This window comes from Crocuta crocuta, unplaced genomic scaffold, assembly GCF_008692635.1.
Source record: "Crocuta crocuta isolate KB4526 unplaced genomic scaffold, BGI_CrCroc_1.0 scaffold187, whole genome shotgun sequence".
Classification (NCBI taxonomy): Eukaryota; Metazoa; Chordata; class Mammalia; order Carnivora; family Hyaenidae; genus Crocuta; species Crocuta crocuta.
In genome coordinates this window covers 1,788,969-1,814,674 of record NW_027532196.1, presented here as the reverse complement: position 1 = coordinate 1,814,674, position 25,706 = coordinate 1,788,969, and the positions used below count along the sequence as shown (strand labels likewise).

Below are 25,706 nucleotides of genomic sequence, written 5' to 3'. Positions count from 1 at the left end.
TTCCTCTGACTATGCTTTTTCAATGTTTTTGTGATCACTCTATCTTTGACTATCTTTTCAATACAACACCGAGGACCACTGTTCCTCTCATGCTCTCTTTTCCTTTTGCAGTCTCAGCTGCTTTTAACTAATGCCTATATGTTGATGCCTCTCAAATCTTTCTATTCAAGTTTGGCCTTCCTTGTGAATTTCATACCTGTTTTGGGGTATGACCATTGAACATCACAAGGTACTTCAAACTCAAACTTTTCAAAAGTGAGCTTCCTGACAGTACCTTCTTGCCTCCTTCTTCAACTGGTATCTTTTCCTTCAGTCTTCAAATTCCTCCTCAGATTGCTGCCTCAATATTCTATCTAAACCAATCACTAAGGCAATTTGATTTTTATTAAAAAGGGAGTAAACTTAACAATGCATTTGTCATATGGAACCAGAAAAGACCCCAAGGATCCAAAGTAATGTTGAAAAAGAAAACCAAAGCTGAAAGCATCACAAGTCTGGACTTCAAGCTGTATTACAAAGCTGTAGTCATCAAGACAGTATGGTACTGGCACAAAAAACATTGCATAGATCAGTGGAACAGAACAGAGAACTAAGAAATGTACCCACAAACATATGGCCAACTAATCTTTGACAAAGTAGAAAAGAATATTCAATGGAAAAAAAGACAGTTTCTTCAGCAAATTATGTTGGGAAAACAGGATAGCAATATGCAGAAAAATGAACCTGGACCACTTTCTTACCCCACACACAAAAATAAACTCAATATGGATGAGAGACCTAAATGTAAGACAGGAAACCAGGCAACAACCTCTTTGATCTTGGCTATAGCACCTTCTTACTAGACATGTTTCCAGAGGCAAGGGAAACAAAAGCAAAAATGAACTATTTGAACCTCATCAAAATAAAAACCTTCTGCACAGTAAACAAGAAAATTAAAAGGCAATCGACATAATGGGAGAAGATATTTGCAAATGACATATTGGATAAAGGGTTAGTATCCAAAATCTATAAAGACCTTACCAAACTCAACACCCAAAAAACAAATAATCCAGTGAAGAAATGGGCAGAAGACATGAATAGACATTTTTCCAAAGAAGACATCCAGATGGCTAACAGACACATGAAAAGATGCTCAACACTGCTCATCATCAGGGAAATACAAATCAAAATGACAATGAGATACCACCTCACACCGGTCAGAATGTCTAAAATTAACAACTCAGGAAATGACAGATGTTGGTGAAGATATGGAGAAAGGGGAACACTTTTGCACTGCTGGTAGGAATGCAAACTGGTGCAGCCATTCTGGGAAAACAGTATGGAGGTTCTTCAAATATTAAAGATAGAACTACCCTAGGACCCAGCAATTACACTACTAGGTATTTATCCAAAGGATACAAATAGTTGATTCAAAGGGGCACACGCACCTCAATGTTTACTGCAGTGCTATCAACAATAGCCAAATTATTGAAGGAGCCCAAATGTCCATTGATCAATGGATATATAAAAAAAGATATGGTATATATACATACCCACAATGGAATATTACTCAGCAATAGAAAAGAATAAAAGCTTGCCATTTGCAACAGCGTGGATGGAACTAGAATGTATTATGTTAAGTGAAATAAATCAGTCAGAGAAAGATAAATATCGTATGATTTCACTCATATGTGGAGTTTAAGAAACACAACAGATGAACATAGGGTAAGGGATGGAAAAATAAGATAAAAAGAGGGAGGGAGGCAAACCATAAGAAACTCTTCTCTACCGAGAATAAAACCAAGGGTTGCTGGAGGGGAGGTGCGTGGGGAGATGGGCTAAGTGGGTGATGGGCATTAAGGAGGCACTTGTGGTGAGCACGAGGTGGTATATGTAAGTGATGAGTCACTAAATTCTACTCTTGAAACCATTATTACGCTGTATGTTAACTAACTTGGATTTAAATAAAATATAAAAAATAATGCATTTGTCATTCTTGGCACAATAGCTATATTTGTAGCACTTACAGTAGTACATGAAGCCTAACTGAAACTGTGCGTTGGGCCATCCTTTCTCTGCAGCTCTCTGAAAGTATTTAAGTGCTTCAGCATAATTCTGCAAAATAATTACACTCTATTACTCAAAGGTATATGTATAGCTTCATGGTAACAATTGCCTTCTTTTTTTTTTTTTTGGTAAAGAATGTAGATAGTGCCTTATGTGAGTTAGGCTAATTAAAATAGTATCAGAAGCATTATACACTTTATTTCATAATTATATTAGATTCTATTAGGAAATAATTATCTTGTTTTCACTGTAAATTATGTCTTTTCCTACACTGACAGTAGTTTTTTTTTTTTGGATATTGGGGAAAGTTACCCAAAAGGGCAGAGGATAAACAAAAAAGATAAATTTATCTATCAGAAAAAATCCTCAGGAATTATATAATTTCTAAGGTTACTTAGAATCTATAATTATAAGGTATAAATAGAGTCATTATTCTTGTCACAGATTTGTTCTATGTCTCTTTGACAAATATTCCACTGGGTTATTTTATTTTCCATTGTCAAATATGATAGTTTGGCAAACCAGGTATTAGACACTAATTCTTTTAAACTGATCAATCAGTCATGAATTTTACTCCATAAATTGTTAGAAATATGTTGAAAAGATAATGAAATTATTTAACTTACCACAGGAACTCCTTTCCCATAAAAGTAAAGAAGACCGAGCCCATGAAGACCAATTGCATTGCCCTGGAACAGTTTTAAAAATCCAAGTAAAGTCCCAGAAGAATTCATGATATGGTAAATTATGGCAAAATCATTCTAAATATTTAAAATGCACCCAGTAGAGGTTTAATCAAGGCAGGTTAATGAAGCAGTTGGTACATTATTCTGTTTCTCTCTAGTTTCTCCTTTTACACCTTCATAACCCCCTCTGACTAGAAAAGAGGGAAACAAAAGCCAGATCTTTTCTCCATTCTTTCATTCAGCATTTATTTAGTGCTTGTTTTGTGAGTGAATCTATAATAGGCATTGGACAGATGTAGGAGATGAAAGTTAAGAGATGACTAAACAATGATCCCTGCCTTAGAGAGTTCATAGGCTAGTGGGCTCTGATCTGCTAAGTAGCGCCTCTTAAAAAAGTCACGTCAAAAGAGGTAAGTCTGGTACTAGAAACAGATCAGGAGGGTTGTGGACACCTAGAAGTTGTGGACACCTAGAAGGGGGAAACTCAACTTCCCAGATGAGGGTAGAGATTGAGGGTATTGAGTTGTCAGAGGCGGTTGACATTTGATTTTGGATTTGAAGGGTGTATAGGAGCTTTCCAGAAGGGAGAAGTCTGTCCAGACACTTGTTACTTGGTTTGGTCAAAGGAGGTTGACATAAATGGCCAAATAACATTTTAGAGATTCTCTGAATTTCGATCTAGCCATTCTCGATGGTAAAGTGTTGTTGGTATATGTTTCTTTATTTAAATATGATTGCTTATAACATCATCAACGTTTTCTTTTCCATTTGATGCTAAATTAACTACCATTTCTTTTTCTGATTAGTATTCTAAAAAGCCTAGGGAAGGGAGTATTTAGAATGTTTAGCATTTAGCACATGTTCAAATATATTAATATTTTGCATATCAATCCTGGATGAAGAGTGAACCTTGAAAGTGACTTCCCCGACCAGGAAACTCACTTTTCTTTTTGTTTCCCATCTTGTATTTCACCTGCTAGTGACTGAGTAAAGAGGCACATCTGGCCACTTGACTGTCATTCAGTAGACCTATAGGTTTGTTTTACAGGTTTATAGTATTTCCTCAGGATTCAAGTTTTGATAGAAAACTCTCCAGATTCTTCTTTCCACCTAAATGTAGTTATTGTGGATGCAACCAGAATACCTCTCGCTGTTAAAAGAATAGCACATAACTAGAGAAGGCATAGTTCAAAAATTATTTCAAAACTCCAGAGTTTGAGCCTATGCATATTGGCTTTTCAAAGAATTCTTAAGGATAGTCCGGCTGTATTTAAAATAGATGATATAAGACCTGGAGCCTGTGGTCCTAGTACTCTTGGGGTAGTCTGGACTGGGAGTGGTAAGGCCTGGTGTGATGGATGTGGTAAAGTCTGGTGAGTCTGTCTTCTAACTATCCTCATTCAGCTGTTGAGAAAAATGGAAGAGAAGGGAAATGAGATGAGAGAAGGAAGAAGGGAGAGAAGACGGTAAGGTTTGTAACCTTTGGCTCACCAAGTATGTATGGACCAGAGTACTTTGTTTATAATTTTCAGGAGTGGCCCACTTAAATCCCTCCAGGAGCCACTCAGGTAATGTAAGTAGTACTGTTAGACCTCCCTTTCCAAAGGAGAATCACGGAGAACAAAGCCCACAAAACACAAAAGGAGTTGGTTATTCAGGTTTATTTTAGTCTGGCCGGAAGGCCTCTCCCAAGCAACCACCCAAAAAGTCCTCAGAAGAGAGCCCCGTGGAGCCATAGCTCAGGGTTTACATAGGGAGAGGGGCGAAACCGGTGTACAGAAGTGAGAATTTTGCTATTAGAGGTGGGGGTTGCTTAATAGTTGCTTGAAGAACATGTTTGACCATTCTAATCACAATGTTCATTAAGGATTTACATCTCAGGGGCTTGCTGGAGCCAGGACTAGCCCTGACCTTTTACCCGAATAGTTTGAGGTCAAACAGTGGTTGGTATTTCCTCATTTGCAAGCCACTCACCTTTTGGCCCAAGGGAGTTTTCCCAGTACATTAATCTGGTGATAGAGTGACAGAGACTGGGGCAGATCAGGGAGTTCCTGTCCTGTCTAAAGGCAGTAGCACCCCCTCAGCGAACTGAGCCAGGCAACTGCTGTCATATGGAATGGCAGCCTCCTATGGTCAGCCCTTCCCATTTTCCAAGAAAAGCTAGAGGTCTGAATTTGTATATGTAATTCCCTAATTTGTTTTTTTTTACTTCAGTATAGTTGGCACATGATGTTACATTAGTTTCAGGTGTACAGGATAGTGATTCAACAACTATACATTATGCTGTGCTCACAGGTGTGTAGCTACCATCTGTTACCATGTGAAACTTCCTAATTTCTGAAACACTTTCTGGACCAAACAAAACATATGTGTAAGCAACCCCCCTATGTACAACTTCCACTTTAGGGCTCATTGCTCTTGCGTAGGTTAAGTGACATGAACTCAGAGAGCAGATGGTCATTTATTGTCAAATATTTAATGAACTTCTATGTACTAAGACCACTATCCTCCTCTAGTTGAAGAGATGTGGCCATCAGATAGTAGGAGAGAAGGCGCAAGGTAGAAGCAGTAAAATTCCAGCAGTATAGAGAGTGAATGCAGGGCAAGTGCAGAAAAGAAAAAAAATTATATAATCCAAGGTGGGTAGAGGTGGTTTTGTGGAAAGAGAGAGGAGGGAGGGTTGGGCTCTCCTCTGGGGGATTGGTAAGATTCAAAATGGGGGATTTGGGGAAGGGAGGTAGAATGACAGAAGTGATGGGGATAGGCCTGATGTGTGAAAGAGAAAACCTGAAGAATATGGTCCAGTATGGACCCAACAGGATAACTGCTCATGTTTCTGTGAAAATAAGATAAAAGAGGTCATAAAGACTGTAGCTTTGCATCCTGGTACTGGTATGACTTAAAAGCAAATTAAAAAATATATATATAATATTATATATTGTCTAAATATTATATCATAATATTACATATAATTAAGAGCATGAGTATGCAGAAAGTGGAAGATAGAAAAATAGAAAACCATTTACTAATTGGTAGTGACCCCAAGTGAGAAATCTAATAAACCGTCCAGGTGTTGATAAAGGAATATATGGTCATGTCCACCTGATACCATTCAAAATAATTACCTAAGTATAATTTCAGATTTCCTCTGTAAAGAAGGGTAGCCCAGATTTAGAACACGAGCAGCGGAGATCCCTGCCCTGAATAGCTTGGGAGCTGGATTAATTTAAACACCCAACTTCCTGGCATTATTCCTTTGGGCTGACAAATCAGTGTTATTTGCCAGATTACAAAGAGATCTTCCTCTGTTACTTAACCCCACCTCGTTTTCAGTCAGCTTTCCCTCATCATTCTGATCTAATGGTACTCCAGATAACTATCTTGCTGAGCAAAAATTTCATATAAATTACAAGGGAGAGGAGAGGAGTACCAGCCTTCTCAGTAATTTACAACACAATAGCAGCAGCTCCAAGGTGCTCGTCACTTATAAATAGGCTCCTAAAGCAGCGTGTGGGCTTTTAAAAACTGAGTGCAGTTGAAAATATTCCCCAGTTTGAGCTCATCTTTACTCTCAGTGTTGCTGTAGGCATTGTGAGACAAGAAATGCTTCCTACTGTGCAGGGTTAGAAAGTTCATCAAGGCCATTCCCCAACATTAGGCAGATGGGTGTTAACAATGAGGATATTCTTAATGCGTTAAAGGAAGTCAGAGTAGTCTAGTAAGTTTTATCAGACAGGTGCTAGACTCACTGACCCTGAGAGTCAAGACAAAAATTTTAGTGGCAGGAGCTATATTATTCCATTTCTATATTCCCTCATAGATCCAATCAATTCTGTCTTGGATATGCTTTGAAGTTCACTCTATCTACCTGGCCCCAGACTGAAAAAGATAAGCTGATCCACTGTATCTACTGTAAGCCAGCTACTGCTTTAAGTACTTTGCAAGAAGAGGCTTATAGACATGAACTCATTAGATCCTGGCAACAACAATATGAGGCAGATTTTCTTATATTCCCATTTTACATATGGGGAAATTGAGGCACAGAGATGTTAATTAACTTGCACGTGGTCACACAGGCAGTATGCTGCAGGGGTGGCATTTAAACCATGGATTCTGCCTCCAGGGTCGTGCTCTCAATCATCTTGTCCTGGTCACCTGTCTGATGATCTTTTGCCTGGGCCAGGGAAATTTCTGGTCTTTGGGTAAGATCAAATTGGATAAAACTAGGCATTTCTTATTTGACTTTGTCCTGAACTTACTGCAGATATTGTTTGAGTTTTCTCTTCCTCTGTCCTCTTCTTTATTTCCTGTTTCCTGAGCTAGGTGGCCTCACCTACTGCATGGGGGACATAAAACTGAGCTTTTGTTTGGTCTCAAACTAGAGCAGCATATGTCCTTGCCATTTTTTATTACCAAGAAGACAAGATGTGTCTCCCCCTATCCCAACTCCACATTTTATTGTCAATGATATTCTTCTCCAGGACAGGAAACTCCCAGGCTCATTACTTGGGCATGGAGCTTTGGAATCATCTCTTCTGCATGAATCTGCATGTAATAAAAGACAAGTGTGGTCAAGTGTTTTTTATGCGCTTACAGAAATGAGCTGAGAACATACCTTACTGGCTGCCATGGAAAAGTATTTGAAGGCAGTTGCGTTATTTTGTGGGGCTGCAGCGTTCCCCTCTAAATACATCTACAGAAACAGACAAGAAGATGTAAGAAAAAAACCTGAAGAATTTGTGGGAAATTAAACATTTTAGAACTATGCAGAAGTGATGGTTGGCCAACATTGTGAAATATAGTAAATGCCAGTGAATTGTACAGTTTAAAATGATTGATTTTATGTTATTTGATTTCACCTCAATTTTAATCAAAGGAGAAAATGAGGAAACAATCTACAACATACATTCTGGAGTGACCTGGCCTGAGGGCAGAGTAATGGACCCTATTTTGTGTTTCTTTTTTTTCACTGTTTCCTTCTATCTAAATTTGTATGCAGTACTTCTAGAAGCAGAGCATTTGTCCCTATGGTTACTAATGCAAATTGGCCACAGGGAGCCAAGGGCAGCACTTGGGGGAGTGAGTGGTCTTTGAGAGAGAGAAAAAAAAATGTGCTCCTTTAGAGGAACTGTCCACAAAAGTTGCTCAGCAGCTGAGGGTCCTTCCGTCCAAGGACGGACTTTGGCCAGCTTAGAGCTGGTTCTCATTTCCAGGGTGTAGGAAGGAGGCATCTCATGGTGGGGGGGCTGGAAGACTGGGGGGAAGGATGGGGGGCTATACCAGTTAGAGGTTCAGTTTGCCTAGATCTCTGGTTATATGCTACACTAGGGGGTCATGGTGGTGGTAGGGGACTCTGAACTACATTCCGCACAGGAGCCCTGGGTCAGGTTCACTTTCAAGGCTGCTTTTAGTGCCCCAGACAAAGGCTGCTGTTGTATGGGGCTTTTTCTCAAACTGTCACCTCAAGAATATTATCCTCAGTCTGTAGTGGAATGCCCTGGTCAGCTGCTTCCATGAAAGACATCTGTCATGCTATACTGGGTTCAATTAGTTCCTTAGGTTTTTAAGAAATGAAAAGTACTGATCAAGATGAAGCATGTACCTTTCCTATAAATGCCATGGCATTTGCACTCCCAGCCTTTGCTGCCTTTAAGAAGTAGTATAATGCTTTCTGGAGAGAAAAGGAACAAACAGTATTATTGACAGTCATAAGCATATCCTACAAAATGGTTTTTCAAACCAAACTTTATTTCATTTAACATGCATTCAAAAAAAAAATATCTATGGAATCCCCACACTGTTTAAGGCACTATTTCAAGTGTTACTTCAACCATAAATCTGAAGACTAGGTGCCATATAAAGTTCACAAATATAATTTTAAAATGTGAGGACTTGTTTCTTACATGTGGAAAGGCATAATGGGCATGTGGCTTCGTGGAGGACAGATGACTCCCAGCTATAGAACTACATAATCTATTATTTTGAAAAAGTATGCTTCGATGTTGACTCTATGAACTTATTTTATAAGACAGTTTGTACAGTTTGGTAGAATTGGATATGCAGCTTCCTAATGTTTATAAGGCAGAGTGAGTAGAACAAGACACATCTAGCTCCTGCTGAGACTAAGTGTTTTTACAGAGGTGAATTCTTTCTAAATCAAAATGAAGGAGGTCAGCCAAGCCTCTGATTCCAGGTCATAACATTAATTGAAACACTCAGTCTGGAACATCTAAGAGCTGACCTGTCCCTTGCCGCATTCCTTAGGCTTCATTTTAACCTCTTGGAAGTTCTCCTCAGAAATCACATGGAACACTAAAAGAAATGAGAAATGAAGACACTCTCCAAAGTGTCTTTTTAGGACACAATTCTTTGCTCTTTAAAAAGTCTCAACTAGGACTGCCTGGGTGGCTCCACTGGTTAACCGTCTGACTCTTGATTTCAGCTCAGGTCATGATCTCACAGTTTGTGAGACTGGATCCTATGTCAGGCTCTGTGCTGACAGTGTGGAGCCTGCTTGGGATTCTCCCTCGTTTTCTGCCTCCCTCTCTTTCTCTCTCTCTCTCTCTCAAAAACACGTTAAAAAAAAAAAAAGCTTAGGTGCGAGGGGCACCTGGGTGGCTCAGTTGGTTAAGTGTCCGACTTTGGCTCAGCTCATGATCTCACAGTTTGTGAGTTCAAGTGCTGACAGCTCAGAGCCAGTAGCCTACTTTGGATTCTGTGTCTCCTTCACTTTCTCTGCCCCTCCCCGGCTCACACTCTGTCTCTGTCTCTCTCAAAAATAGATAAACATTAACAAAACAAAAAAAAAACCTTGACTAGGTTGACGTGCAAGAATCTGCTCCTTCCCAAAGAAGAGAGAACATTTAAGAAAGAAATGTGAGTAGTTCCTTTATATGTAGATTTGCTCCAGAAATATTGCCACCTTATTTGGGAATCGCACCCTTGTTACTAAAGTCAGTTTGCCTTGTGGACATAACTAAATACAAATGCCACCAGCGCAGAACCTCACAAAATCATATACCCATTCATCCATTTATCTCTTCTATTTTTCATTTATTCTTTCTTTCAAAAACTTGATTGAAAAGTGCTATATATATGATAGTGTGTTAAGTATTATAGGTGATTCATAGATGAACAAAAAACACCATCCCTACATTTGCTTTCTACCAATACTGCTGTGAAGAAAGACATATATGTAAATAGCGATGACAGTAGATGATAGGTTGGATAAAAGGAACACCAAAAAGAATTAGAGAGGTATGGAATAACAGAAATTATACGTGTTTTACAAGCTTTGTCTTACCTAATCTTCACAACAGCACTATAAGGAAGGTATCATTAATATCTGAGCCTATTTAGTGACAGTCAAAGTGAAGCAGCTGTTACTAGCATTCTCCCTACTCCAATTCCCATGCACTTAGTTCTCTGCCTTCACAATATCAAGAAAGGGGACTTAAATGACAAAGGTCTCACCAGAGATGGAGAGGATTCACCAGCACAGAGGACACCATAGGCTGGGGGAATAATATAAGCAAGGAACGAAGATAGAAATGTTCAAGTTGTGTTTAGGAAACAGTAATTACTTCAGTATGGCTAAAGTAGAATATCCAAAAGCTAAGACTTGCAGGAATATGATGGGGTCATATTATAACAGTCCTGGATACTAGGCCAAGGATTCTCTTTTATTTGGCAGAAAATAGAAGCCATTGGAAATGTATGATCATAAGGAAATCTTGAAACAACAAATGATGTCCAAAATGTCTAGAATAACCTAAGTGTCAATTGGATAGGAGCAAATTGTAGCAATGTATGATTTGCCAATCATCTATCAGTAAGTAAATCAAAGGTATGATTTACCGATCACATTTATCTGATCCCATTAACACAGAAAATGAAGGTATTTCTTATAAATGACCCAAGATCCAAATGAACCAAGACCCAAAATATTACCCAAATGAGCCAAGGCCCCAAATACCCATGGTAACTATCATGGCATACATCCATACATTTAATTGTCTGCTTAATTATCTGTCTCCCCCAGTGCTGAATCCTCTGTACTTAGCACAGTATCTACTGTATATCAGGCACTTAGGAAATATTTCTGGACTGAATGCATGAGTGAATGAATGAAAAGTAAGTTTATAAATCTCTAAAACAGGGGAACTAGAGTTTAAGCATTGTAGTCCCTTATAGTTTTCATACTATGATTCTGTGAAATAATTCTTAAAGTCTAGTTTCAGAATTTGGCTTTCAAATAAATATTTGGCAATAGAGAGTTCTGGGAAAAAACTGTCATTCTGGTAAACTATATTGAACTGTTAAAGGAGAATAAATAAATAAGAATCAGAAGATAAGAATCCTGGAGTTTTCCCCATCTTTCAGTATAATGATCCCATAAGAACTAAAATAATTGAAGCTTTCTCTAATTTCTCCTTCTATACCTCTCCACTCTCATGACTTACTTGGCATTTCAGTTCTCTTTTACTTGTCTTTAAGTTAACTTGCCTTTATTACTGTCACTTTAATTGTATTAACATTTACTAAGCACTATGTGAAAGTATCACACAAGTTACTGTGATGAGTTCTTCCTCTCAAAGAGTTAAATATCTATCAAGTCACCCGTCCATCCACCCACCCACCCATCCATCCATCATCTGCTGTGGTCTGTGTATTTGTGTCCCTTCAAAATTTGTATGTTGAAACCTAATATCCAAGGTGATGGTATTAGGAGGTGGGGCCTTTGGAAGGTGACTAGCAGAGCTTTCATGAATGGGATTAGTGTCATTATAAAAGAGGCCCTAGAGAGCTAGCTCACTTTCTGTTACATGAGGATACAACAAGAAGTCCATAAACTGGAAGAAGGCCCTATCCAACCATGCTGGCACCTTGATCTCAGACTTCAAGCCTCAAGAACTGTGAGAATAAGTTTCCATTGTTTATAAGCCACCCAGACTATGGTACTTTTGTTACAGTGGCTAAAACAGACTAAGACACCATCTAGTCTTTCTTCAAATATTTACTGAATACTTACTGTCATATTTTACTAATTTTAAGATGTACCCCTCCCACTTCAATCAGGACACTTCTTATTATCAATGGTATCACAAAATTTATATTGGCATTGTTTTTTTATTTCTCAGTAGAACACAAAATAAAGTAGCTTATAATTGATAGTGTCATTATCTAAGTGAAATTTTATTATTTAAACACATCTCTTTTTTTATTCAAAAAAATTTTTAATGTTTTTATTTATTTTTGAGGGGGGGGAAGGGACAGAGAGGGAGACAAAAGTCTGAAGTAGGCTCCAGAGTCCGAGCTGTCAGCACACAGCACCACACACAGCTCACACTCACAGACTGTGATATCATAACCTGAGCCAAAGTTGGATGCTTAACTGACTGAGACACCTAGGTGTCCCAAGTCTCTTTAAATAAAAAAACAAAACAAAACAAAACAAAACAATGAGCATAATTTTTCATTGGTTCAAGAAAATCCCTAGTTTAATCAGTTTGTAACATCTCTCCTAGAATGAAATGCCAAGAAATGTATTATACTGAAAATATTTATAAGCACTCCTTTTATCTCAAAATTTGTAAATCATCCTGAAGAGGGATGATATTAGCTCTTGTCTTTTTAATGGGTGGCAGGATAGACAAAGCAGTTGCCCTTACATATCTGATTATTATGCCTCTGCTAGATTTAATTTAATTATGTCATATCCACCTTAATAATGTGCACCCAAATATCAAGCTCTCCTAATCCAATTCATGCTGAGCCTGTACATATTTAGGAATGCAAATTACATTAAAATGTATGTGTAGAAATTCAAGATAATGTAATCAAGGCTTGCATATACAATATTTTTCAATAATTAAGAATTTGGTAGTGGGGGAGGAAGAGGTGAAAATGTTGCCTTACAGTGACAACCTATGAGAGATTAATTTAATCAATAAGAAAAAAAAAAGGCAAGTGAGTTATTTCCAGGTTTTTTGATACTTAATTTGCTGGGAAGTAAACTGGGAATTACTTACATTTATAAAGAAGCTTACATTAGTCATTTTCTTTGGTGGACTAACACATTAGCATACTGGCTCAAGTGGTGGCTCTCAGGCTGAGGACCAACATATAATACTTAGAATGCTATCATTCATTTATTCATTCATTCATTTGTTAAATAAATACTAATTACCTAATACATACCAGGTACTATTGGAGTACAGGATACATAGAATGAACAAGATGGACAAGAACTTACATTCCATTGTGGGGAGACATATAATAAACAAGTCAAGATCAATATAATTCAGGAAGTGATATGGGCTAGAGGAAAATAAACACTGTGATAGGATGAGTAGTGGAACGGTAGAGTTGATCAAGAAAATCCTTTCTAAGGAGGTAAAACTTGAAAGATAAGAGGCTAGCCATGGGAAGAGTTACAGTAACAGCCTTTCAGAAATTGGGTCTATCCTTTTAACTTCTCTCTCCACTTTGCCTCTCTCATCCCCCTCCAAGTTGATCCTGGTGTAGTTGAGCTGTAGTAAGCTGCAAAAATGACCAAAATATTTTGCAGTTAGGCCTTCATTAAGAGGAGTCCTTTGGACTACGCCTTCAATGTTGGCTGGCCCTGTAATTTGCTTTGGCCAAAAGAATGTGGTGGAAGTGATTTGTGAGTTCCAACCTAAAGCCTTCTGCCTTTGTCTTCTTAGAACCTTTGGCTGCCATGTGAAAAGCTTGGGCACAGTTGTCTGAGAGAAGCAAGCATGTGGAGAGACCTAGTCGTCTTAGGTGTCACAGATGAAGCCATCATAAACCAGCCAGTCCTGGCCGATACTCTACAGATGCATGAGCAAGCCTAGTCAAGATTGGTTGAGCCTGGCTGAGACCAGAAGAATTACTCAGCTAAGCCCAGCCCAAACTGCTAACCTGACAAAATCATGAATTAAATAAATGGTTGTTGTTTTAAGCCATCTAAGTTGGGGAGTGGTTTATGATGCAGCCTAAACTAATTGATACATAAGCCAATCAGTCTGGAGATTTGAAACCTTGACTGGAGCCCTCTCTGCAGGCTTGGGTTTATTAGGCTGAGGTAAGCTGAAAGGACAAGGCTGAGCCTGCACCTAATGTGCTTGAACCACTCAGATGTTCTGGAAATAAGCCAAGCTTTTGGTGATGTCTGGATGGGAAATATGGGGCCCAACACTACCATTTGAAAGTTAAGGCTAGAGAAACTTGATAAATTATATCATTCCTTCATTTTGCTTTATAAATGAGGAAACTAGATTTTAGAGTTTGTATACCTCCTACCCACCCAGGTCAAAAAGAAGTACAATTTAATGGAAAGAGCACAGGCGTTGAATGCTGAAGCCCAGAGTTCAGATTCTGATTCTCAACATTGCTACCCAGCTGTGATACTTGAAACAATTTACTTCATTCCTCCAGTCAGCTCCTCCTCTATAAAATAGAGATTATAAAACCTCTGTGACTGAGCCCATAGGAGAGCCTGACTGAGTTCCTTGGTGTTGCCCAAGTGCCTGGCCATTGCTACTATAGCACCAGAACCTTTCACTGCCAGCTTTGGGATTATATTTCATCCTCATCTGGAGGCAGTTCCCATTTGGTATTCACAGTGGCTGGTGTTGCCTAGGAGTGCTTAGCTTTTTAGGGTTTTGTATGTGCTCTGCAAAGAAAGGAGGGTATTACCTATAGCTGAGGGTTGGGTGCCTTCACACTCAATGGAATTTCATGTTTATGGAAAATGGACAACTCTTACCAGTTTATGCCTCTGTTAGTTAACCTGAGAATCTCATTGCAGACTGAAGTCTGATGCTGGAGTAATATTGTGAATCTAGAACTTCCCATCTAAGAAGTTAGAACCTTGGTTATGATGAAGATTAATGAAATCTGAAGACCTTCAATTGAGCTGTCTTAAGATGCATATGCTTATTTCAATTGCTACCTATTTTATCATGCTTTATGAATTTACCCAAAGTGTACTGTACTTCAAAAACACAAGTTACACTCATAAAAGTAACATAAAGTGAAGTGAAAAGTAATAACAAATCACTCTTTTATGTAACCACTTAATAAAGTAGTTATTTCTATTGGTTAGCCATTAGGACTATGTTGAAATAGGGTATGTGTTCCTTTGAGACAATGAGCACATAGGTTCTATAAAATGATGGCTGCAAAATCATCTTTTAAAAAGAATCTCGGTTACTTCCTCAGATCTGAGGAGATCTATGGCCTTGAAACCACAATTAGAATCTAGACGAGATCGTATACCCCAGCTCTGGTATCTTACTGAGGAGCTTGTGTAGGTCAAACTTATTTGCTTTTTTCTCCACTATAAATTTGAATTATTAATTAATCTTCTAACTTCACTGGGACAAGGTAAGTTTAAGCAAAATGATTGGAAGGAGCTTTGCAAATTTATAAAGATGTTTAATGATATTTCTAATTATATTGAAAGTAGTCTGAGGCTGGTTCTCAGACCCTGTCACAAAGAAAGTCCCATTTGGACTCTTCTTTGCTGGTGTTTGGGCAATGGGTGTGCCCAAGGCTGACAGGTGAGGGTATCTTCCTCACCCAGCTCCACCCAACTTCCTCTCCCTTGAGACTAGGTTCAAGGGGAACATGGAAACTCCCTAGCCCCAAATGTTCTGTTGAAAGGCTCTACTCCTTTGTATTCAGAGGCTGTTAGGAAAAGTGTTTTCTCTGGTGAACTTTGTTCTTCCTCAAAGGCTAGAAAGCTGATCTGACCAAGGAAGTAGTAATGGGCTCTTCCCAGCAACTTTTCCTTGCCTCCCTTTTTGCCCTACCGTCCTCCCTCACCACTCTCCTCCCCACTCCATGTGACTGAATCATGAGATGACTTACATAATAATCCTGATCCAGACCTTTCCTCCCAATTAGATGTAATTGTCCAAGAGAAACCTAGGAATGACAATTTTTGAAAATTATTTTAGTGATAGCATTAACTTAAATGAAGAAAATATGCCAATTATAGAACAATTTGAAAAATAAATGAATATGAGGAGTGAAAAAAATAGGATTTATTGGTGACTTTATTAGTTTTATTAGTTGCTGCTTTAGTTTGATGCAGTTGGTATGCCTAAAAAAGAGGCAGAAAAACGTTCCAGGAGATACATTTTCTTTGGTAATTGATGCCAGGCATCTGGCTTTGTCAGTGGCAGGAAGCTGGCCTGCTGGTAAACAGCAATACCTGGATACATAAACCTAGCAGCCTCTACTCTTAACTCTCGAAGCTTATGCAAATGCTGTCCCATTCCCGTTCTCAAAGACAGAACTTCTGAATGCTGGTAAGAGTTCATTCATCTTAAAGTCAACACTGGATGGTGCTTTGTTGTATGCTTAAAATCTAGGTTTTTTTAAAAGTAAAAATTTTAGGAGTATATGCAAAAGAAAAAAATTGCCATTACTATAACACCTGGCTCCCCCAGAGGCTATAGAAACTTCAAGTAGCAGGTAACAAGGAAAGAGTAGGACGAAGAGGAGGGGGTGTCTCCAACTTTTCACGTTCAGGATGGAGAATTATTAACCCTTTTAGGACCCAAGACAATCAAACCCCTTTTAATTTGCATGTTCTAAAAATCCAAATTCGTCTGTATATATTACCTGTATCTGAACATCTCCTCTTTCTGCTAAAAATTTATAGTATTGGTATATGTCCCAATCTAAAATCTCACTGTTAGAACTCAGGTTTTCAGGTCTTTCAGTTAGTCTCACTTTTTCCACTGGAATACCTTCACTTTTTTCCAATTTGTCAGCAACTGTGAACAGAAACAAAATAGAGAATAGCCAGAATACACAAAGTTGCAAGAGATAACTTAGAGAAAACAGCTTAGAGAAAACACCATTCAGCCTATTCTTACATCGTGCAGAGTTCTGGCTTATTAACAGAAAAAAAAATATCTTAGGGGATAGAAATTTACTTATTTTTGTTAACTTGATTCTGAGGAAAGTGCAAGAAACCTCATTATTTTATGCAGTCCCTACAAATAGTGTATCAACATATATAAGAGCCTACTGAAGAGTTTGTCCAAGCAGGCTCAAGGAAAGAAGACAGATGTTAGAAGCAGGCAACTGACCCTTTCTACCACTACTACAATATAAGAGGGGTGCCTGGGTTGCTCAGTCGGTTAAATGCCAACTTTGGCTCAGGTCATGATCTCATCGTTCGTAGGTTCGAGCCCCACATCAGGCTCTGTGCTGACAGCTAGCACAGTGTCTCCCTCTCTCTCTGACGCTCCCCTGCTCATGCTGTCTCTCTCAGAAATAAACAAAACATTTAAAAAAATTTTAAAAACCTACAATATAAGAGTAATTAACTGCTTCTTAATTATTTCCTATAAATAGTTGGAAAAGAAATATAAAGATAAATATATTTGCATAAACCTAACAAAGTATGAAGTTTGAAATATATATAGTAATTGTAGTTTGAAATAGATGTCTAGTAATTCCAGTTTCATTAAGCATATGAAATGATCTTGTTACATATAGCACCTTAAATTAAAAAAGCACTTATATTACTCTTTCTTTTCTCAGAGCCTAATAATGCCAGAGGTGTGTATTTAGAGATTATTCTGATTACAGAAATTAACCATATGGACCTTACCTAATTCACTTCTTGGAAGACTTTTATTTAAAAATCTATTACGTAGTCTGCTTCAATGATGTGTGAGATGAAATGTTACATACAACTTTAAAAATGATTCTAGAAACATATATTAATCTCATGCCCTATTTTTGTGATCGTTTTAATCATTTTAGTAGAAAAATGATTACTTGAATTGTTCTCAAATGTGGTGATAAAGATGATAGTGTAGGTATCTTACATGCATTTATTGAGAAATTTTTAACAATCCACCATATTCTAAATGTTAGAATCAGAAAAATTGCTAAATATTTACTGATGCTTCATTCAAATTCTCAGTTGAATAAAAGCACAGCACAAGAACATGGGGACATATTCTAACAAGAGATAAGCACCTTCATTTAAAGCTTTTAAAATGTATTAAGAAATCAGAAAACTCTACATTGTATTAAAAGAATTGTACTATAACAAATGTTGAAAGCATAGTCATTTAATACTTTCATAAATATACAAACTGGCATTGATTTATTCTTCTAACTGCTCAGTAAGTCTATTTATCTTAAAATAAATTATGTGAATTACTCACTGTAATCTGCTACCTTCTTGTAATGATTTAGGGCAACTTCACAATTCTGCAGAACATTGATTCCTGACAAATATCTGTACCCCTAAAATACAGGGATATATATTCTTAATATTCTGACAGTGTTGTATTTATGACACACCCATTTCGGCCCATGAATATTTAATTTACATACCAAAATCATCTGGGACATCATGCTTCCTCCAGCACTTCCAAAGGTGTAATATATCAGTGCCTAAAGTAAAAGAAAAAAACCCACACCTATATCTATGTCCACCATCTAAGTTTGAAGCTCAAACCAATCATTGCTTTTTGTTCCTTGCCAAGAAATGAACCTTGAACTACTCCAAAATAAATTTTAAATTTCATCTTCTTCCTTGGTAAAGATAGCTGACATTTTTGGAGGGCTTAGTGAACTCTGGAGTCTGTGAAAAGGGCATTGTACATGATATTTCATTTAATCATCACAAAGTACCTATGGAGTAGATATTATCTATCTATAATGGAGAACCTGAAATATGGGACATTAAGAAACTTATGATATTTTAACCTTAAACTTCTGACAATTGAGCTGGTGCTTTTAACCACCACTCTCATGTAAGCCCCTTTATCAAAGAGGGGACTATTCAATGTCTCATTTAAAAAAAAATTAAGTTTTATTCCAGGAAAAATAGAATGACTTTACCTTGGCTTGATTGTATTCCATTCCTATTCCATAAGAAGACAAAAATCCTAGAGCCTAAAGCCCAAAAGAAAATAAAAACTAAATAAATCCATTTATTTCACAATTACTCTTATTTACATTGGTAAAAGATATTTTAAACATCCGCTCCACAATAATTATATTGTTAGCTTATTCTTATAATAAAATGCCCTTTTACATGTTTGCTAAGGCTGTAAGAAATTGGAGGAGGTAATATTGGGAGTTTTCTAGAATATACATGAAAACAGGCTAATACTTACTGACATTTAGTATAAATCATAATACTGAAACATTATAAACCAGTGATATTTATATTCATGTCTTTCTCACCAATGAAAAAAACCTTTTCCTTCAACATTTTTGCATTTAGGTTTGAATATTTTCTTCATATTTTTCAAAGAAAATGTGATGGATATAAAAAATTCAAATGCAAATAACTATATTGAATAAAAGGAAAATCTAATTGTGTAGCGAGATGGCGGAATAGGCAGCCCCAGATCTTGTTCCTCCATAGAGACACTATTTTAGCAACAATATACAGTCCAGAAAGTCTTTATGAGAACTCCAGAAACAAGTTAAGATATCATAGTAACCCAGACAAACTCAAAGAAAAGAATGAGCAATCCATTCAAACAGGTAAGAAAAGCCATTTATTTAACCTGTAATTGTTCCTCCCCTGAAACTAGTATAGCACAGTGTGATCAAGAGAAAAAGCCCAGCTCAGGGCTTCTCCCTTGGGAGGGGAAGAGAAGAGTGAAACCTAGGTCCAATGTTTTAGCTTTTGCAGGGACTGCCCATGGGTCTAATTTCTGTCTTGCTGACGCTGCCTGATTGAAGAACCAGCATACTTTGGATTCTTAGGCAGCTGCTGAGAACAAAAGAGAGCTCAGCCACTTAATGCAGCACTGGAGAATTTCCTATATACCATAGATAGAAGCCAGCACAACTTGGCACAGTCGGCAGAAAGTGCCCAACTTGTGGCTCCTCCCTTGGGAGGAAAAGAGAAGACTGGAATGGGGGTCCAATGTTCTAGCTTTTGGGAAGCTACCCAAGGATGGATTTCTATCTCATCTGACTTGAAACACTGACAGAACTGTCATGCCTTAAATGCCTGGGGCAACTAAAAAGAAAAGGGAGTTTAGTAGCTTATTGCAACACCAGAGAACCTGTAATATCACAGACACACACTAAAAAGAACAAAAGACTACAACCTCCTGAAAAAGATCAACAAATCTCTCTAATTGGGAAATTACAAACACAAACCCCAAGAAGACACACCCCCAGAAATGATGAGAGGTCCCCAGAATCACTAGCTATGCTTATTGGTGAAGCTATTCCCCTGTACATATCCAGTCTGTAAAGATAAAGGGGTGGCTATATTTCCAGTTGCATAAATCACAGAAAAAATTAACAAGGCATATGAAGAAACAGGTAAACGTGGCCCAATCAAAGGAACAAAAGAAATCATAAAACAAACAAACAAACAAACAAGCAAACCCTCAAACCTAAAGAAACGGAGATCTATAAATTACCGTACAAAAAATCCAAAATAATCATTTTAAGTTCAAAATGCAACAAAAGAGCACATATAAACAACTAACCAAAATCAGGAAAAGGATGCATCCGTAGAAGGAGAATATTGACAAAGAGATAGAAACAAAGAAAGAAAAAAGAAAGAGAGAGAGAGAAAGAGAGAGAAGGAGGAAAAGGAAAGGAAGGGAGGGAGGAAGAAAGTAAGAAAGATCCTTTCAAAACCTCTGGAGCTGAAGAATACAATAACTGAATTGAAAAATTCATTAAAGGGCTTTAATAGTAGACTGATCACGCAGAAGAAAAAATCAATGAACCTGAACACAGGTCATTTGAAATTGTCATATCAGTGGAACAACAACAACAACAAAAAAACCCAAAAACAAAAACGAAGAAAAGTGAAGAAATCATGAGATTTATGGGAAACCATCAAGTGGACCAATATACACATTATGGTAATCACAGAAGAAGAGTGAGAGATAAAGGAGAAGAGAGCTTATTTTAAGAAACCATGGCTGAAAATTTCCAAAATCTGAGGAAGGAAATGAATATCCAAGTTCAAGTAGTTCAATAAACTTTAACTAGAATGAACCCAGGGGCCCACAACAAGAGACATTATAATCACATTGTTACAAGTTAAGGACAGGATCTTGAAAGTAGCAAAAGAAAAGAGACTCACCATGTACAAGAAAGTTTCCATAAATTTATGAGGAGATACCTCAGAAGAAACATTACACGCCAGAGGAAATGGGCTAAAATGTGTAAAGTACTGAAAGGAAAAGTCTGTCAACCAGAATACTGTATCTGGCAAAACTGACCTTCAAAAATGAAGGACAATTAAAGGCCTTCCCAGATAAACAAAAGTGAAGGAGTTCATCACCACTAGACTTGCCCTATAAAAACTGTTAACAGGAGTTATGCAAGTTGCAAGAAAAAGATGCTAGACAGCAACACAAAAATACACAAAAATATAAAGCTCTCTGGTAAAGATAAATACACAGACAAATACAGAATCCTGCAGCACTGTGATAATGGTGCAAAAGTCAGGTTTAATTCTGGTATGGAATTTAAGAGAATAAAAGCATAAAAGATAACTATAACTAAAAGTGTGAATGTCTACAAAGTATAAAATGATGTAATTGGGTTATTGATAATATGAAGTGGGGGGAGAGAGGAGTGTTGTGATTGCAGTTAAGTTGATATTAATTTAAGTAGAAGATGTTTTATGTAATCCCCACAGTAACCACAAAGAAAATAAGAAGGGAATGAAAGCATGCCACGACTAAAAAAAATAAATAAATAACAAAAGAAGGGGCCAAGAGGGGAAAAGAAGGACAAAATAACTACAAGGCAAACAAAAACAATCAACAAAATGGCAACAATAAGTCTTTCCTTATTAATAATTACTCTAAATATAAATGGATTAAACTCCAAATAAAAGATACAGAGTGGCTGAATGGATAAAAATAAGCAATATCCAACTACATGATGTCTATGAGGAGCTTTATTTATCTTTTTTAGAGCTGAGGGGAGGAGTAGAGAAAGGAGAGCAAGAATCCCAAGCAGACTTCGTGCTGTGAAGTAGAGCCCGACATAGGGCTCGATCTCACAACCATGAGATCATGACCTGAGCCGACATCAAGAGTTGGACCTTTAACTGACTGAGCCACCCAGACACCCCCCAAGAGACGTTAGATATAAGGACACATAGGATTAAAGTGAAAGGATGGAAAAACATATTCCATGCAAATTGTAACAAAAAGAGTGAGAAATGACCATAATTGTATGAGACAAAAGTAGATTTTAAGTCAGAAAGTGTCACAAGAAACAACAACAAAAAAAGACTTTATATAATGATAATAGAGTCAATTTACCAGGAAGATATAACTGTTATAAATATATATGCATTAACAGCAGAGCACCCAAACATATGAAGCAAACACTGACAGAACTGAAAGAAGAAATAGACAGTAACACAATAATGGTAAAAGATTTTAATGCCCCATTTTCAATAATGGTTTGGTCAACCAGACCAAAACTCAGTGAAGAAACAGAGGAGTTGAACAACACCACAGACTAATTGGACCTAACAGACATAAAGAATGCTCCACCCAATAACAGCAGAATACACATTCTACTTAAGAACATATAGAACATTTTCCAGGATAGACCATACGTTAAGTCACAAAACAAATATTAATAAATTTAAGAAGATCAAAATCACACCAAGTATATTTTCTGAACACAATGGAATGAATCTAGAAATTAATAGAAAAAAGAATGCTGAAAATTCAGAAATATGTGGAAATTAAGCATTACACTCTTGAACTACCCATGCGTCAAGGAAGAAATCACAAGGAAATTTAGAAAACATCTTGAGACAAATGAAAACTAAAATACAACATACCAAAACTTATGAGATGCAGCAAAAGCAGTACTAAGCGGAAGTTTATAAAGGTAAGGGTCTACATTAAAAAAAGAAAGATCGCAAATCAACAACATAACTTCACATCTCAAAACACACACACACACACACACACACACGGAAAGAAGAACAATTTAAACTCAAAGTTAATGGAAGGAAGGATATAATGATTAAAGAAAAAAGTAGACAATAGAAAAAATATATAAACACATACTACAAAATGGATGAACCTTTAGGACATTATACTAGGTGAAATAAGCCAGTCACAAAAAAGACAAAAACTGCATGAAAACACTTATAAGATGAGGTCTCTAAAGTAGTCAAACTCTTAGAAACAAAAAACAAAATGAAGGTTGCTAAGGACTCGGAGAAGGAGAAGCGGGGAGTTATTTAATGGGTACAGGATTTCAGATTTGCAAGATTAAAAAGTTCTGGAGATCTGCTGCACGATGATGCACATAGTGCTGTACTGTATGCTAAAAACGCTCAAGATGATGAATTTTCTATTATGTGTCTTAATTTTTTAAAAAAGTGGTAGTCTTCCTTCATCGCCAAATCCCCATGCTTGATAATAGTTTAATATATGTCTTTCCAAACCATTTTCTAAGCATTCATATACATATATGTGTAATTTTTCTTAAAGCCCATTCTTTACTGATTTGGAATTCCTTTGTTACAATAATTTTCTTATATTCATGGATCTAAGTCTAGAACTTCTAGTTCCTTGGTTTTCAATGGACTATTTTCATAATAATGAAAATATGTTATTTGTGTCTTTTGTCATGTTGACATTTGCATTAATGATGCAAGTCAATGGTAAATAAAACTGCTGGTATCTTAGCATGAATCAAGGAAGTACACCAAACTGCCATTTAAATTGTTATTGTATTTTTGATACCAGGCACTCACAGCAAAACTAAAAATGCTAGTGTAAGTTAGCCATGTCATTAATGAAGCAGTAAAACATTTTTGTAAGTCTCAAGTCTTTTTTTTTTAAATTTTTAAATGTCTTTATTTCTGAGAGAGAGAGAGAGAGAGAGAGAGAGAGAGCTTGAGCAGGGGAGGGTCAGAGAGAGAGGGAGACACAGAATCTGAAACAGACTCCAGGCTCTGAGCTAGCTGTCAGCACAGAGCCCGACACGGGGCTCAAACCCACGAACCATGAGATCATGACCTGAGCGGAAGTCAGAGGCTTAACCGACTGAGCCACCCAGGAGCTCCATAAGTCTCAAGTCTTGAATACATGTTCCTTTATATCCTCTATGAGAAGATGGAAAGTAGGCATAAAGCACTTCCAATAGTGAAAAATGTTGGTTGATTCAAGGAAATGCTTGTTTGAGTTGCAAGCTGAAATAGTCATTTTTTTTTTCATAGAACACAATCTTTAGTTGAAGGAGCAATGGATAAGCTACATTCATTTAGACTGGTAGATATCTTCTTAAAAATGAACAAAGTAAACCTGCCACTAAATGAAAATGATTGAAAGTATTGTTGCCAATGATAAATTCAAGGTTTTAAGCAAAAATTAGAATTTTGGAAAGTTTATCTGCTACACTGTGCTTGCCACCCCAATACTTAGGCTTGTCATGATGGTGGTATTAACAAATATGATTTTGATATCATACAAAGCAATATGTCAAATTTGGAAGATCTGCATAACTTCGTGGAGCAGTATTTTCTAAATAACCAATGTATGATACTATAAAATCATGTATAGGTAAAAAAAATAAAAATTCCATTCAAAATGCAAGATAGACAGTCACTTTTAATGTAAAAGAATAGGAAAAGTTCACTGTATGATTTTAGATTCCACACTGCAATTCACCTTCAAGAAATTATCACTGCTGGGCTTTGGTGTAGAACCAAAGAAGAATATAATTATCTAAAAAAGCTATTAAAATACACTTACCTTTTCTAGTTTTATTTTATTTTGCTATTTTGTTTTTCTTTTAGTTTTGTGAGTTATGTGTTTAAGTTTCTTGTTTATTAAAACATTTAAAGCTGTATATTTTCCTCTGCATGTAGCTTTAGCCATATTCCTTAACTTTTACATGTAGTTGTATCATTATCATGTTCTTAAATATGTCATTTCAGTTTGTATTTTATCTTTGTGACTTGCTAAAAATTAGGACTCTTGAAATTTTATATAGTTAAACTTTTTCCAGAAATTTTTAGTTTCACTGCTTCTAGTCAAAGAATGTAGTATCATTTCTATTTTTTAAAGTGAATTAACTTTTTTCTTTGTGTGATAATTTTTTGAAAATAACATTTTAATTTTTTTGCTTTTTATTTTTGTTTTGGATGATTTTCCATATGAAATCTTGGTTGTTGGTGTGGATTTTTGTCTGCCTGGATTCTCTTTGAAAAACCACTTTTCTTCCATTCTGAATTCATTTGGTTCAACAGAGCTCCTTACCCCTTTCTTTTTTTTATTTTTTCTTCATTGTACAAACAGTGGTTTATTTGTAGATACATTTATTCTCTCAAATTAATTACCTGAAAAAATTTATTTACATAAAATTTGTTTCATCTCAAATGTGTAATTACAGGAGAGCTCTGTGTAAGTTTAGAAGAGGGATAAAGTTTTCCTATGCACATTATAAGAGCTTNATGTGTTAAAGAGGCTGTCTTTTTTCCATTGGATACTCTTTCCCGCTTTGTCAAAGATTAGTTGGCTGTACAATTTTGGGTCCAATTATGAGTTCTCAATTCCATTCCATTGGTCTATGTGTCCGTTTTTGTGCCAATACCATACTGTCTTGATGATGACAGCTTTGTAGTAGAGGCTAAAATCTGGGATTGTGATGCCTCCCATTTTAGTTTTCTTCTTCCATATTCCTTTGGCTACTTGGAGTCTTCTGTGGTTCCATACAAATTTTAGAATAGTTTGTTCTAGTTTTGAGAAGAATGCTGGTGCAATTTTGTTTGGGATTGCATTGAAAGTGTAGATTGCTTTGGGTAGTAATGACATTTTAACAATATTTATTCTTCTGATCCATGAGCATGGAATGTTTTTCCATTTCTGTGTGTCTTCTTCAATTTCCTTCATAAGTTTTCTATAGTTTTCATCATACAGATCTCTTGTATCCTTGGTTAGGTTTATTCCGAGGTATTTTATG

General features: G+C 36.8%; 1 protein-coding gene across 5 annotated transcripts in view; it reads right to left on the bottom strand.

The window, feature by feature from the left end:
• Positions 1-25,706, bottom strand: part of SEL1L2 (SEL1L2 adaptor subunit of SYVN1 ubiquitin ligase) — a 174,313-nt gene that overhangs the window by 16,600 nt on the left and 132,007 nt on the right. For all 5 annotated transcript variants that reach the window (XM_077777533.1, XM_077777530.1, XM_077777531.1 and 2 more), the window contains 9 exons: positions 18,615-18,668; positions 18,105-18,164; positions 17,933-18,014; positions 16,368-16,522; positions 15,609-15,665; positions 8,335-8,403; positions 7,348-7,425; positions 2,673-2,735; positions 2,007-2,094 (listed from right to left, as the gene is read on the bottom strand). In XM_077777533.1, the coding sequence (XP_077633659.1) occupies positions 2,007-2,094; positions 2,673-2,735; positions 7,348-7,425; positions 8,335-8,403; positions 15,609-15,665; positions 16,368-16,522; positions 17,933-18,014; positions 18,105-18,164; positions 18,615-18,668 (706 nt within the window). The remainder of the gene's footprint in view (positions 1-2,006; positions 2,095-2,672; positions 2,736-7,347; positions 7,426-8,334; positions 8,404-15,608; positions 15,666-16,367; positions 16,523-17,932; positions 18,015-18,104; positions 18,165-18,614; positions 18,669-25,706) is intronic.